This window comes from Ischnura elegans, chromosome X (genome assembly GCF_921293095.1).
Source record: "Ischnura elegans chromosome X, ioIscEleg1.1, whole genome shotgun sequence".
In the NCBI taxonomy this organism is placed as follows: domain Eukaryota; kingdom Metazoa; phylum Arthropoda; class Insecta; order Odonata; family Coenagrionidae; genus Ischnura; species Ischnura elegans.
This window is the reverse complement of record NC_060259.1, coordinates 19,417,371-19,432,009: the sequence shown is the minus strand read 5'-3', so window position 1 is coordinate 19,432,009 and position 14,639 is coordinate 19,417,371. Positions and strand designations below refer to the sequence as shown.

General features: G+C 37.8%; 1 protein-coding gene across 1 annotated transcript in view; it reads left to right on the top strand.

Moving 5' to 3' along the window:
• LOC124171013 (rootletin) overlaps window positions 1-4,348 on the top strand; it is a 38,918-nt gene extending 34,570 nt beyond the window's left edge. The window contains exon 28 of the mRNA XM_046550142.1: window positions 1,987-4,348. Coding sequence (XP_046406098.1) covers window positions 1,987-2,277 — 291 coding nt within the window. The 3' untranslated portion in view covers window positions 2,278-4,348. The remainder of the gene's footprint in view (window positions 1-1,986) is intronic.
• Window positions 4,349-14,639: the final 10,291 nt, after the last annotated feature.

The following is a 14,639-nucleotide window of genomic DNA, read 5'->3' as shown; positions in this document are numbered from 1 at the left end:
TGAATGAACAAGCTTTATCGTATTTATGAATGGCCTAAGTGTGCTCATTTTACCGCTCTTAGTGATTATTATCTACAGAGTGTCTATCTACCCTCATTATATTTTACAACCCTGCGAATGGCATTATACACAAGACTGTTTCGGATGTCGTTGCCACTCACCCAAAAATACTCTTCCTGTGGACAGCAATGACCACTCAGAATAGAATAGAACAGGGAAAAATAAAATTTCTTCTGTCATGAACATTTCGAACACCTCAACTAGGGATTTACCGGGAAATCCAGCAAAATTCATTTCAAAGAATATTTCCTTTGTGGATGACACGTCATCTCGTGCCTATGTGTACGTCTAGGGCATTTTGCAGTCTCCTCCATCCTGTTCAGGACTAAAACTGACGGAACTCATAATGGTTGCTTGTTCACATTCTCCTTGATTGTCTCCCTGCAACTTATGACCAGGGGTTGGACTTTGTTGGAAAACTTGGATACGAGTTCAATGTGGTTGATGTGATCAAGGTTCGATTTGGTTGTTTTGGAGTAGGACCATCTGTGGAATGGCTAACATTGCCTGGCTGTTCATCTTGTTCATAGCCTGCTGTTGTGTCATAATTTTTCTTTTGGCCCTTTCCGATTTTTTCATTCACTATTATGACAACTTGAAGGAATTAGAATAGTTGTTTTATGTTTGCAGCCGAGGACCACGGTAAATATTTGTGAGCCAAATTCTGATTACTATGATTTTTCATATTCCATCGATTAAATTAGGTAGAAAATTTAACGGAAGACAAATTGTATGAAAAAAGAAATGCTATCGTCACATTATGATTGATTATTTCAGGCTTCACTATGTTGCAGTAACAAATATACCTATATTTTGAATGTTAACAAATCTACTTTTTATAGTTTCAAAGTTTTGTACGTGGTACAAAGTGCTTCACCATGAGCTTCATCATTGTACTTCATTTATCAAACATCCTTTCCCCTTCCACCATGCCCCTGATTGTTGCGTAGGTATACCAGTGGTAGAAAATAACCCTAACATTCTTCATACTAGATAGTTGAATAAAGTAAAATGCAAGCACCACGAATAAAAGTGTTGAATAGTATAAAGTGTATTTTTTGTACTAAAATTTAATGGAAATATGACAAAAATATCGAAGTCGTTAAAATCAGATGACATGAGGAATAAATGAAAGGTTGGCCAAAACTTAGCATTTTACATCAAAATTATTTGATAACGGACCCAATAACGACGTTTGTAGCCATGAACATCCGCCAAAAAAGACATCCCTGGCTACTGGCCAAGGTGCCCATATGGTATCACCTAAAAATAAATACAAATTCCTTGTCTTGGACAAAAGATATCACAATGCTGGCAAAAGAAACCAAAGTTGATAACATTCATTGCAAGAAAAAGATTAAAAACATAGCCGAGCATCAAAAATAAAAAGGAAAAAATCCCATTTACTGAAGACACTTTGCCATTTTTCCTCTTTTGCCGCCTCGAACAGAGTGAGTAAGAATACCTATCGTGCCACAGTCAACTGCTGGTATAAATGCTGGCCGTAAACACATGAACCGAATAAAGTGATGCATTGTAATCATTTCTGGTGGAGACAGCATGCTCTACAATGTTTGGGTCGGAATTTATACGTAATTCTTTAGACCATTGCAGCTGTGCCCATAAATGCTGGCCGTAAACACATGAACCGAATAAAGTGATGCATTGTAATCATTTCTGGTGGAGACAGCATGCTCTACAATGTTTGGGTCGGAATTTATACGTAATTCTTTAGACCATTGCAGCTGTGCCCATATATGGGCACGCTAGCCGTTCAAGGGTTAAATCTAAAGCACCATCTTTGCATGACTCTATGCTATGCTAAAGCAAAACTTCAAAAACTACAGAAAAGGAGGATGAATAAAGAAGTGGCCAATAAAACTAAAACATGTTATTTTTCTGTCATTATTCTCCTCTCCTTAACAGGTTCAGTTGCTTCGAGAGCAGTTGAACCAAGAGGTGAAGAGGAGGCAACTCTATGTACTTCGAAGCTCGAGAGCCGGGAGGGAAATGCAGCAATTGAGGCAAGTTCTTGGGGATTCATTGCGCACTGTTGCCCAGGACCCTGCATTGGATGCAATTCTGCTCCACCAGGAAGCCCGCAAGCTTGACTCAACACGAACAGCATCAGCTGCACCTAGCCCTCTTCCGGTCTTATCACTGCCATACCATTCAGATGATGCTCAGGGTAGAAGTATTACTCCTACCCCAAAGTAATGGCATTACCTGCTTTCCTCAGGTACTCTGAGAAGGTTTAAGTAATTTTTGCGTCTGAAAAAAGCATGGGTTTCCTTTGATGAGGTTACCGAGAGGCTTAACTTCAGATTTGAAGGCATTAGGTCAACAGTCTAGGGGAACTAGCGTTCAATGTGGTACAGCTAATTCTTGCCTGGAGTTCTAAGAGTGTTGCCGCAAATGCAAGGTTGTTGGCACGTAGTATAACTCTAGAAGTAGAGAAAAAAGAAGGTCCTTTTGGGATTTCTCTACATTTTGATATTTTGTGAGAATGCATTTGTTAGGAGTCACTGCTTTATGACTATATCCAAGTTGAATGAATGCAATGGAAGTTACCATAAAAATGGTAATATTTCCACTGATGCATGAATTTACTACTCTACTACTTATCACGTAGGTTCACTGTTGTAGTTGTTCTATTCCATGTTATGAAGATGAGAAGTATATTTCCAAGAATTAATACCATATCTGATGTGACTTATTTTTTATGAGCTTTAGAAAAATCCGTCCAAAGTGAGCAAATTTATGAATTTTTTCCAAAATACAACATTCCTTTTTCTCCCTTTGTTGGAGTTATTTGTATTAGATTTTACTTGCCTCATGGTTGTAATATTTTTATACCATGTTGAAGAAAATATCTAATTTTTGTACTTCATTATTATGTACTTGGCCAAAAACTGCCATTCGCATTTTTTACATTTCTTATACCTACTTGAACTAGTTGAACGTTGAAACATGTAAGAAATAAGTGTGTTTTATATAATGAGTTAATAATCCTTAAACATTCATCAACTATTCTAAGCACATCTTTTCAGAAATAACAAGTATCTTATATACTGCCAACTCTCATTTTTGATACTCAAAGAAATCTTATTGTCATTTATAAATTGAATGAATTCAGCAATCTAGTCAAGTTGTATTGACATACCACCGAATTAAAGTGATTAACTGTCAATGATAAAAATTAATATTACGACTCTCTTGTGTAAATTATTTTGGCTTATAATGTTTGATTAATCGATTCATCCATCCATTTATTCATTTTGATACCTATCATTTGAATTAAATTTTTACTTCTCCACTTTAATATGAACTCTTTGGTTTTATGTGCTATTTACAAGAGGTCTTGGAAGCAATTTAGCAGCCATTTTTGCATTCTATTAAGTTAAAATTAACACTAGAAAGATGCATCTCATAAAATGACACACATTTTTGGAACAGAAAGTGGCAGAAATGGCTGTGTTTGGTCTAATTTTTAGACCAAACTCTTAGTAAATGATAAGTGAAGTAGATGAGTTTCAAGGCACAAGCAAGAGTCAGGCAAAGGACTGCGTCAATTCTTAAGTATCAAGAATGTTGACGTGCAGTCTAAAGTCAGATCTTCTATAATAGTTAGAAAAAGGTGGCAATGGGTGATGAGTATTTTTCAACACCAAATTTTATGTATGATTCAGCACAATCACGAGATAATGTTAATAAGTTGTCGGGATAGTCTACTACACATGCATATTTATTGTCGAAGCTTTCTCAATCTGTTCAATTCTCTGTGGCATAGAGTGACTGTGTGATGGAATGCCAGTGTTTATGAACTTAATTTATTATCAATTTATGCATGCAGAAATACCTCACTCATCATGGTGATGAATGATATGTTATCATTAGCTGAAGGGAAACTGATGACCAGAAGGGACTAAAGAAAACATGAAAGACAGATGCATAATAGATATTGTCATTTAATGCCATAAATTTGAGCTTAGGTGCATGTTGGCAATTTAATTTTGAAAGTTAATGTTCAGGAGTGAACCTGTTGCCCTAATTTTTGCTATTCAATGAAAATTTCAATTATAAAATTAGTGACTCGAAAAGTTAGCGAATGAATTTTTGTTTACATCATACCACATAGCATTTTTGGTGCTGTCATTTACCATCTTAATGAATTCTGTTATCAAATGAAACCTTTTTTGGTTAATTCATATTATGAGCATTATATTATCACCCTTACCTGCATTGTCAAATATTGTGAATAAATGACCAAAAATTTAATGCATCAGTACAAATGCATTTTTAATTCTCTCCTCATGATCTTTTAGCCTTACACAAATTAACAGCCCCTAAAGCTTGACTGCTCTGATGATTGCTCATTGGTGGAACAAATTAATTAGTGGAGGTGGTGAGCAATTGTTGAGATTTCCACAGGAAAAACTATAAGAGTAGGCTGGGGCAATGGAAGAAATTTCTGGGTTATTGTTAGAATGCCAGATTGGCATTGACTTGCTTACACTAGTGTGGATCTAAGTGGTAGTCGCAGACTTGTATTGTTTAATGGCTTCAGTCCTGTGGAATTCCTGGAGATGTTTTGACTACTGGAGGCTGTCGTCTTGTTGAAATATGACCCAGTTGGCAAGCTAATGGTCAGCCAATGATCTGTTGCCATCCATTCAGATGAAGCCTTTGTGAATTGGCCAGGATTGAAGGTCATCAGAAGGTGGTCAATGTCCGGAGTTCGAATTGTCATGGCCAAGTGTACTGTCAACAGACCACAATGTATGATAATGTCAATGATGTTTCTGTAGTCCTGTGAATGGCTTTGGGTTGAGGGAATAGTGACGTTGAAGCCTTTTCTTCATGCTCATCTACATCAATTCTTGTCTATTGGATTTTTTTACCTAGAGTGCCAGTTAGGATACTTTGTGTTCAAATATTTTGGGACTATGATTTGTGTGATGGTCCTGAAAAAGAAGCTTGAGAGCATGCGTCCAAATTTACCATGTTAATAAAGAATATGCTGGAATGCATCGAGGCTTTTTGTTCTGGTACTTAAGTGCATATGTGGGCTTCTTTGCAGTCACAGGGGTGCTCATTGATGGATGCCCCCAAAACCAACAATCTTAAAGTCTGGGGTGAGCTCAACCTTCATCTATCCAAATCAACCTTCGGTGGGAATCACTTTATTAGTGAGTCAAGTTACACAAATGAAGATTGGCTGATTGATGGAGAGGAATCGGTCTTATATCCGTCTCTTGTGTAGGGTGCTTTCAATTCATAAGGACACGGTTTCGTATGCTTTAGTGCAGGAGCGCGTGAAGCCGCTTGCCGAAGAAAGAATACTTGTGCTGTGGGAGTAACTGCCGCGGTACTCGCCGGTCATCGGTAGACCGGTTGTGAGTCATTACCTTTGAGGTCTTTTCGACGGAGAAACCGGTTTAGAGCCCCCGCTGTCGTGGAGTTTATTTGAGACCCTGGTCCGAGTGCGGCTATATCCTGCCGCTGCACCCGTGTGTTCAAATACTCTGCTGGCCGCCTGAGAAATCCTGCTTTGCTCTCGCAGCTGCAGAGGTAACCTCTAGAGTTTTATGTAAGTTGACTCCGTAGATATTCGCGTGCTTGTGCTCATCAGTATATCTACGGCTTGTGAAAGAAGAAGTTCGTGGTAATCTCTCAAACGGAAGGTATTCTTAAAAAAATTGAATGAGTTTTAAGCATTAAATATCTTGTTACGGCAAAAATTCAGCGTAGCGGATAACATCACTTCGAAGCTAAATGGATTAATAACGAGTTAGTTATGGATTATATGTCGCAACGCTTTCTTAAGTTTCTTTTCCATTAGAGCCACTGTTTGTTCCTCAAAATTGAAGTTTCCTTCGAAGCACTAGCATCCAACGCAGCAGTTCCATACCTTTTTTTTCCTCCCGTACTCCTCTATATGTAGGTGGAAGAGGGGACATATTAGTCTCAACCTCGCCCGAATAAAGGCATTTTGTTATTATTATTAGTATTATATGTATATAACTAATATTGCATCCTCAAAAATGTAACGTGCACATTTTATTACATAATTTTACTACGGGTAGGTTACACTTTTAGATATAAATAATTGTATGTTTAGAGGGAACGTAGCGTCCGCCATTAGCGAGTATTTTCGGCGTATTTGTTTGTTCACGGTGTTTGTATTTACGTACATCTCGCTGAGAAGCAAGTTGGAGTTGAATTATTGCCATTATTACTAGCATTGGCGGTTGAAAATCATGCGATTCATGATTTTTTGGTATCATGAGTAATTTCACGTAAAGTGGAAAAATTTCTTGATTGGCTGACCCTTGAGGGCGTTGATTGGAATGCGCGATATCAAATTTCTTGCTTCCCACTGCTGAAGAATTACACGAAACCAAGTCGTTACGCTCCGCCTGGCCAAGACAGACACCCAAGTAGCTACCGATTGTGTTCTTACCACATAGTCTATATTCAGGGTTCATATACTTGGTGATTGACCGTGGACTCGTGGTGGCTGAGCGGTCGGGGATCCCCAGACCCGTTTGACTCAAGGCTCGCGAGTGTAAACATTCGATTTTGGCTGCAACCGTGTGAAAGCGGACGAGTAGCTGGGCTGGAGAGGCCGACCACTGGTAATGTCACTGCCGAGGACATTGGTGATTGCCCTCAAAGGCTGCTGGCTGAGATCAGGAGGCGAACATTGTTCCTTCGATTTGCCGTAATGCGGGAACGTCGTCATCGCTAGGAATTGGTAAGTGAAAATAATTTTTATTTGAGGCGAATTTGTATGATTTATTGCGGTCATTTTCGTAAAATAATTCCAATATTACAAAATATGTACTCGATTCTTTCCGTATGTTCATTTAATTTCAAGCGAGTAGATATTAAGTTTGCGATTTCGTTTACCATGGAGGAAACCGTGGGACGCCTTGTATTATCTCATGGTATTCTTAATTATTTAATTAGCCTTGGCTGTACTGACTGAGCTAATAAAATGAACTGTTTCAAATTTGTACATAACATTCTAACTAAAAGTTGCCTCAATATTCAATTTTAAAAGAGGAAAGTAATGATATTAGTACGAAGTATCCTACGAATATATCAAACTTAGGTAAATAATTTATAAATATTATATGATATAAAATGACGGGGAAAAATCATGCTATCTACGAACAAGTTATTGCTTACAATCATGAAATTTTAATTTACTTTTTCTGTGAATGTCAACGAAAACGACGCAAATGCGGCGCTTGTTATCACTGCTGCAATTATTCTTGGCATTTCAATGGTAGATAATAATAAAATAATAATTCGTAATATTTCAAAATACTAATTTCAGTTGAAATTTGTGATTCGGAGCCCATAGAAATCAATATAACAGGTGCAAATGTTTTGAATTCAAATGATAAACGAAAGAATTTCAATGATACTTATTGTTTGCATGACGCCCTACTGGTGAAATTTAAATGTAAAGTATTTGATGGTATCAGATTTGTCTTTCATTCATTTGCTTGTATGAAACCGTTTAATAAAAATATTTTTGTCACTTTCATTATTTTTTTTGGTATTTTTTATGCTCATTTGTTAACTTATTTTGGCTACTTCATACCGTTAAGATGGTGTTTTACGGTAATATGTTTAGCATCAAGTTGCATAAGACTAAACGCTCCAACGAATTTTACGCTTGCTATTTAGGTCGCTAAGGTGACTGTGTCCGCATTTATTTCAAATGTGACTTCAGGAATACTTACAATAAAGACTTGCAGTTTTACTTACTTCATTCATGTGAATTTTCCTGAAATCACGTCTCGCAGGTAGTAGATACTGATAGACCGTCTTTACTTACCTAGTTAAAATTGTTAGTATTATAACCGAAGTTGGTTCAAATTTCTTGCCGAGTTCGTCAAAATAAAAGCAATAGTATCTAAAATTACGCCACCTCAGCGTTCACTGCCGTGTCACGGGCAGAAGCTCGCTTTCAAAAAATGACCTCAAATGCCGAGTAAATAGGGATTGAAATTTCCTTCGGTTTATAATTAGCTGCTCAGGAATTATGTGGGAAGTCATGAGTGTGAAGAATTTGGCTAATAGTTATCATACCCAAAACTTTAAGGTTAAGTCCAAAATTTCACCCTGAATTATGAAAAATATCTAGGATAATGGTGAAGAAGATAAGTTTACACATTCAATATCGATATTTAAAAATTATTTATGGATATTTAAAAGCCACTTTTCTACGCATATCAGACCTGAGACGTATTGCATACAATCAAGGCGCCGCGGAGATTGATGAACCACCGCGGCGGTTCGCCGATTTAATAGGGATTGAAATATCCCTCGGTTTATAATTAACTGCTCAGGAATTATGTGGGAAGTCATGAGTGTGAAGAATTTGGCTAAGAGTTATCATACCCGCTGTACTGTCGCTGTCTGTTATTCCAGGGGAAGGCAACGGCCGTACTGCCCAAGTGATCTCGCTGCAAGAATACACATATTTGATGAGAGATATATTCAGATGGTTGGAGGTGATAAAGACTAAAGTTGTGCTAGAAAGAAATGCTTCATTGTATTTGACGACCAATGCTGTCTCGACACTGATACTCACCTCATGAAAATGGTTGCGAAAAATTACTAAATAATAACCACGAATCGACCTTAAATCTCCGTAAAATTGAGGTGAGACGCACGAAAATAATACTGAGAGGGCGAAAGCAGTGCGTGGCAGTTCTCTTTCCAGATTTCATAAAAGTCGTCGAATGAAAGTCAAATATTGCGGTTTCGGACGAATGAAGTTGATGAAGGGATACCAGATCAGACGTGCACGTCTCCAAAGTTTGGGTGGTGTCACTACCATTAAGAAAACTGAAACACGCATTACGCTAGTTTTCCGAGCGAAAGCAATAGAAATACAGCCGATGGTTTTTTCAGCACGTGAATGCTTAGTTTGAATGTTACAAGTGCCTAGGATCTTATTTGGATGCTCAGAATCAGTATTTAACCATATGCAGAAGTACATATTGCCGTTACCTCATATGTAAAGGCCGTTGTTATAAGAAAGACATGCATGATTTATTCATGACATCCCGCAGCGCCTTTATTGTATGCAATACCCCTCAGCAAAAATACTTCTGAGGCCTGTGCGTAGAGAGTGGCTTTTAAATATTCATCAATAATTTTTAAACATTGATTTGTTTAATATGTAACCTTGTTCGTGGATTAAAGGTGTCTATTTTTCATTAATCAAAAATAAATGTGTGGCTTATATTTCCGATATTTATTTTTCTCTCTAAATTATTGTGAGGCATGAATATAACCTCGTACCTTGTTTACATCATTACGTTTTATCACATCATAATTCATGCATTGAAAATGGAAAAAGGTATTCGCAACGCTGGCCACGCACATGTTCTTCATTATTAAAAAAATATTATCTTTTACTCCTAGCTCAAGTTTACATATAAATTAAGAGGTCAAGACTTATTCTTTTGTATTAAAATGCGGTGAAATTAAAAATTTCATAGGAGAACCACCGTAAATATTGAAATATTTTTAATTGATCCAGAAATCATCGATGGGGCCACCCCCCGGCCTCTTCAATCAGCCACTGGCTGTATCTGCGAAATTATAGAACTGATTTCAATATTAGACATTGGCATTTCACGTTTTAGTCGTCCCCGAGATTTTCCAGGCACTCAAAGCTTTAATTGAAAAATTAGAGGCATCAATAAACACATCTGGTTTTCGTTACCTAAATATTTCACCACTACAGTGCTTTCGTACCATTTCGTACCATGAAATTACTTCATGAAATGAACTTCATGGTAAGTTTGCATTCTGGGCATTAAAAATCCATTGCATTACCATAATTATTTTATATAGAGGTACTCGCAGGATATATGTGGGTTGGTACCAAGGGTAGATCCAGGATCTTTTTCTGGGGGGCCATAAGGGTCTGACAGGCCAAAGGTCTTCTCATATTTGAGATTAAAAACAATGTACAACAATTACTGTACGAAATATTCTATTTATTTTATCAAGAAAGTTATTAATATGAAACGGAATGATTGAGGCTCCGTAATTCACAAAAAAAGAACGCTATGAGAACCTTATTATTTTTTCCATTTTTTAAGCGTCTGGGGGGGGCACGTGCCCCCTTCCCCCCTAACTCCGCCTATGGTAGGTACCGTCGTGTTGTCTATGTTCTATAAATCATGTGGTTTCTCGTTTCTCTTTTAAAACGCAGTGGTGTTATTGAATTCGCACAATTTTATGATAAATTCTATACATGACAGTGTGTATGATTTTATAAATATTATGAGAGGTCTTATTAATGGTGACGGAAGCACTGGAGAGGTGAAAAATTTTGCGTGACGAAAACCACTAATTTTGATCCAAGAATTAAACATTTTATCAACAAAAGCTCAAATTGAACTTTACGGAACTATTTGAAATCCAAAATGCCGTGCCGATTCTAAATGCCACGATGGCGAAATGCTCTTCTCCTCCTCGCCAGGCACATCGCCAGAAATACGTTTCGAGGAGAGCTTGAGTGGTATGAGGGCTGTCTACACTGATATATTGTTACCAATTTTCACACATCGGAAATCATGCATTTTGTCAAACCATTGTGTGTGTGTGTATTTAGTTCTCATGGTGATGAAAGTCATCGTTGATTATTGGCGGGTATCATGAACGGTGAGTACATCTCTTAGGTGTTCCTGAGAAAGTGGTCTGCTCAGCAGATGCATCGCAGATAGTCGCCACGAGTGAAATAATTTCGGGCCCGAAGCCCCTGATGTTCCCTCCGGGTTACTTGCTTTTGTCTTACCTTTTCCTACGAGTCCACCCTCTATTCAAATGAGTTCTGTGACGTTGCCAACCCTCCTTACTCTAAACTCAATTTTTTTGCGAAAACGATAAGTTTTTTTTTCAAATGAATAAGCGAATCGAATTTTTATCCCTGGCTTTGACCAAACCAACTTCAGATCACGCGATTGCTATTTGCAGCTAATATCGTGGACATATCATGAGGTTATTGAAGCGATACCTCTGCTGCCACTACGGGGAGAACTAATGGAATGATCCAAGGACGGTTGAGGTCGCGTGGGTGCTCACCAAACGGAAATCAGGCCAAATAGGGCCCGACCGCGGCGGAACTTCTGCTGGTGCGTGCGGATGGTAGCTCTTATGCGTGATACATCCGTACGGAGAATGGACAATCAAATCCTTCGCTTTAGTCAAATAGCATCCATTCAACTTCCGCCTCACGGGGCGGACTATGCCTCCCATCTCCCCCCTCCCCCGACTGCTTCTCCTTCCCGGTCCACTGCGTGCTCCTCTTGCTGCGTCTGTTTTCAAAAGCATTACGAAAATGATGATTAGCTATCAAACAAATTTTGACATGGTTTACTCTAGCTCTGAGTGGTGGCTCGCCGGAGGTACACATTTACTTTAGAAGCCCAATGGTGTGTATTTTTTATGACTAAATAGTCACACGCTTCTTCTAATCCAATGGTATTCTCGAGAACGATACCTTCATTTCAGCCTCCAATACGCACTTAGTTATTTTTTTGGTATATTTATGATGAGCCTCCAAGCACTATTTATTTTACAGTATTCTATCGATAAAGGTAGCTTTTCATGGACTATTTTCGACGTATTCTGGCAGATTCCCCTTCCCTCGTTGACTTCTCTCTTCATTTAGCAATATGGCCTACTCCCTTTCACTCTATCTAAATATCCTATCCCCACATTTCTCTCTCTCGTTTACCCACCATTTTACCTCCTAACACTGTTTTCAACATCCCCTCCCCGCTTAGTACTCTCTTCATCCAAACCTTTTGTCTCCTCCGTATCTACGCATCTCTGGTTGGAACTGCCTCTCATCACCCACCATGTCCAGCACTTCGTCGTTCTTCCTACCCTGCGTCCACTTCTCCTTCTCGGACCTTCTTTTCCGTACGAATTTCCATTTCCATCTCGAACGTCTCCAGTTTTTTCTCGCCCTCCTTCCCAAGTGTCCATTTTTCCGCACCCTAAAGCGGTACACTCCTGGTCACACCTTTCATTAGACTTTTCTTTAAACTCTTACATAACTCTTTTTTCTATTTTTGGGCGATTTCACCGCTTAAATTTTTATTTATTAACATCGTTAGAGGAGAGAGTAATTTTTCAGATGGCTCATTCATCAACTCATTACAACTAGTTTTCGGTCCAAAGGAGGTTCCAGATTTCATTCATTTAATGCCTTCTAAAGTATGTCTCGGAGACTTCTAATATATATCCGTGAGTTTTAAAGACATTAGAATCAATTCTTTATATTGGAGTATATTTTCTTGGAGCAAATCTTAGAGGTAGCTTCTTAAACTGCCAGTTGCGATGATTCTTAGATAAATTCGATCACTTTTCTGTTTTCGTAGTATATTAGTACGTTCCATGCCTATATTAATCGTTTTATTCCTTCGATACTATCTATTCTTTTACATATTTCCCTCCATTCTCCAACTGGTTTCGTATTAACTTCCTAAATTTTACCTGAGTTTCTCGTACCACATCTCATCTTCTATCTTTTTACTCAACGCATTTCTCGTAAATTTCTTGTTAGGCTTGTTTCGAGATTTTTAATTCTTCATTTCACCGTCTTATGTAATTTTACATTTGTGTCTATACTTCATTCCGAGAGCTTCTTAAGCTGACGTGGTAATAGGCTTCACAATATGACCTTGTATCTTTTCTGCGGATTTGTTTTTCATATCCTCATTAGCATTATTATTTCCCAATATGTTTCGGAGTTCAGGCTATCTAAATTAAAGCGTGCTTTAAGAGATTTATCCTTGGCTTCGTCCTCCGCTTTATTACTTCTGTGCTTTGCTATCTGAGGACAGGAAAATTTGAGCTTTAATAGAGGATGATCACAACTACATTCCACACCTCTGTGTACTTGCACGCCTTGCGATTTCCATATCGTATCTTGTTTCATAGTAACTTAGTCCGTGATGGATTATCGTTGCCGGATTTTCTTCTCGTCTTATGTATATATGTTATGTTATTTTTGGCAAACCATCCGTTCATTATATCCATTGCACGAATATCGCAGCTTTCGATCAGTCTCCGACCGTTGTTCATGTCATTCTCTCCATATTCTTCGACTTCCGGGCGTCTCTGGTGTCTGTCCGGTCTCGCATTCTGTCACCTCGCACAATTATTTCCAGATTTTCGCCACCTCTCTCTCAAATCTCTCTCAAAATATCAGTCAAAATTTTCTGAAATTTTCTTTTTCTTCTAATTCCATATTCTTCATCTACTTTAATCGCCATTAGACGCCTGTTACTGTGAGTCTATGTCCAATTTAGTTAAGGCTCACTTTAATGATTCTTTCATCTATTATTTGCCGGTTAGTAATTTTATATTCCAATTTTTCTTATGTTGAAAATACACTCCTCTTTTTGCTTTTGTTTTTGGACTCCACTATATGAATGAATGAAACATAATCACATTGAAACGCTTGCATGGTCTACCGATTTATTATTATTTGACCCCGGAGTCGAAATATATGTCATTTTTCACATTTAGCAACTCAAAAACGCTAAAAAAATATTTTCGTATGAGGCGCGGTGCATCGGCTCTTCCATCACAAATACATATTGTGCACAAATACTATTCGGTCAATGAATATACTTACTGATTGCTCCAGAACGTGGTAATACGTATAACCTTCAGCTTCAATGGTAAAATTACGAGAAAAAATTGAATCCATCTTAATTTGTACTCGTAAAACGATCTTTTAGTGTATAGATTGAGATGAAAATACAGGCAGACACAGGTTATGCTCAAAATATGAGACCTTTAAGCCAAGAATTTGTTGAATTTAGGTTACGGTGTGGTGAAGTGAGATAGTAAGAATTAAATTTTTTTTAACATAACATATTTGATTCAGTTTTAGAGTCCATACGACACGCAGCATTAGGGTGGTCCTTATTTTCAAAGTTTTCGAATTTATTTTGGGACGCCCCCCAGTTTTGCTCCATTTAGTAAGAAAATATATCGTGAAATTTTTTTTCGCAAACGGATACCGAGAAAACGTGCCGCATCGCACTTAAAGTTTAGAAATTTTGGTATTTTTGGGTGTTTTTCGGACATAAGTGAAGATAGAAGTCACTCTCGGATTATTCCATCACATTTTTATCTTCTACAACGATTAAGTAGACATTTTCAGAGTATCACTTCAAATTTCTTCCAATTCTGCCATTTGGTTCCAGAGATACCGCAGCGAGAGTGAGCGCGCGCCACCCCAGTCAGACACTTTGGGCGACACGCGGGTTGCATACTCTCAATATTTGTTGATCATTCTCACTCGTCATAAAAGTATAAAATTCTATAGATAAACTTTGAAATTCGTCAATATAACCTTGAATGTTATATTTATCACTGTTAATGACCAAAACGGGCTTATTAGCAGTGGTTTTTTCTCCATATCTAAATCTTATATCTAAGTGCTTATGTCTAAATTCAGTGTATCATTTCTGAGAGCTAACCCCCTGAATGGTATGTGAAGGTGTTTCTTCTTGCATTTA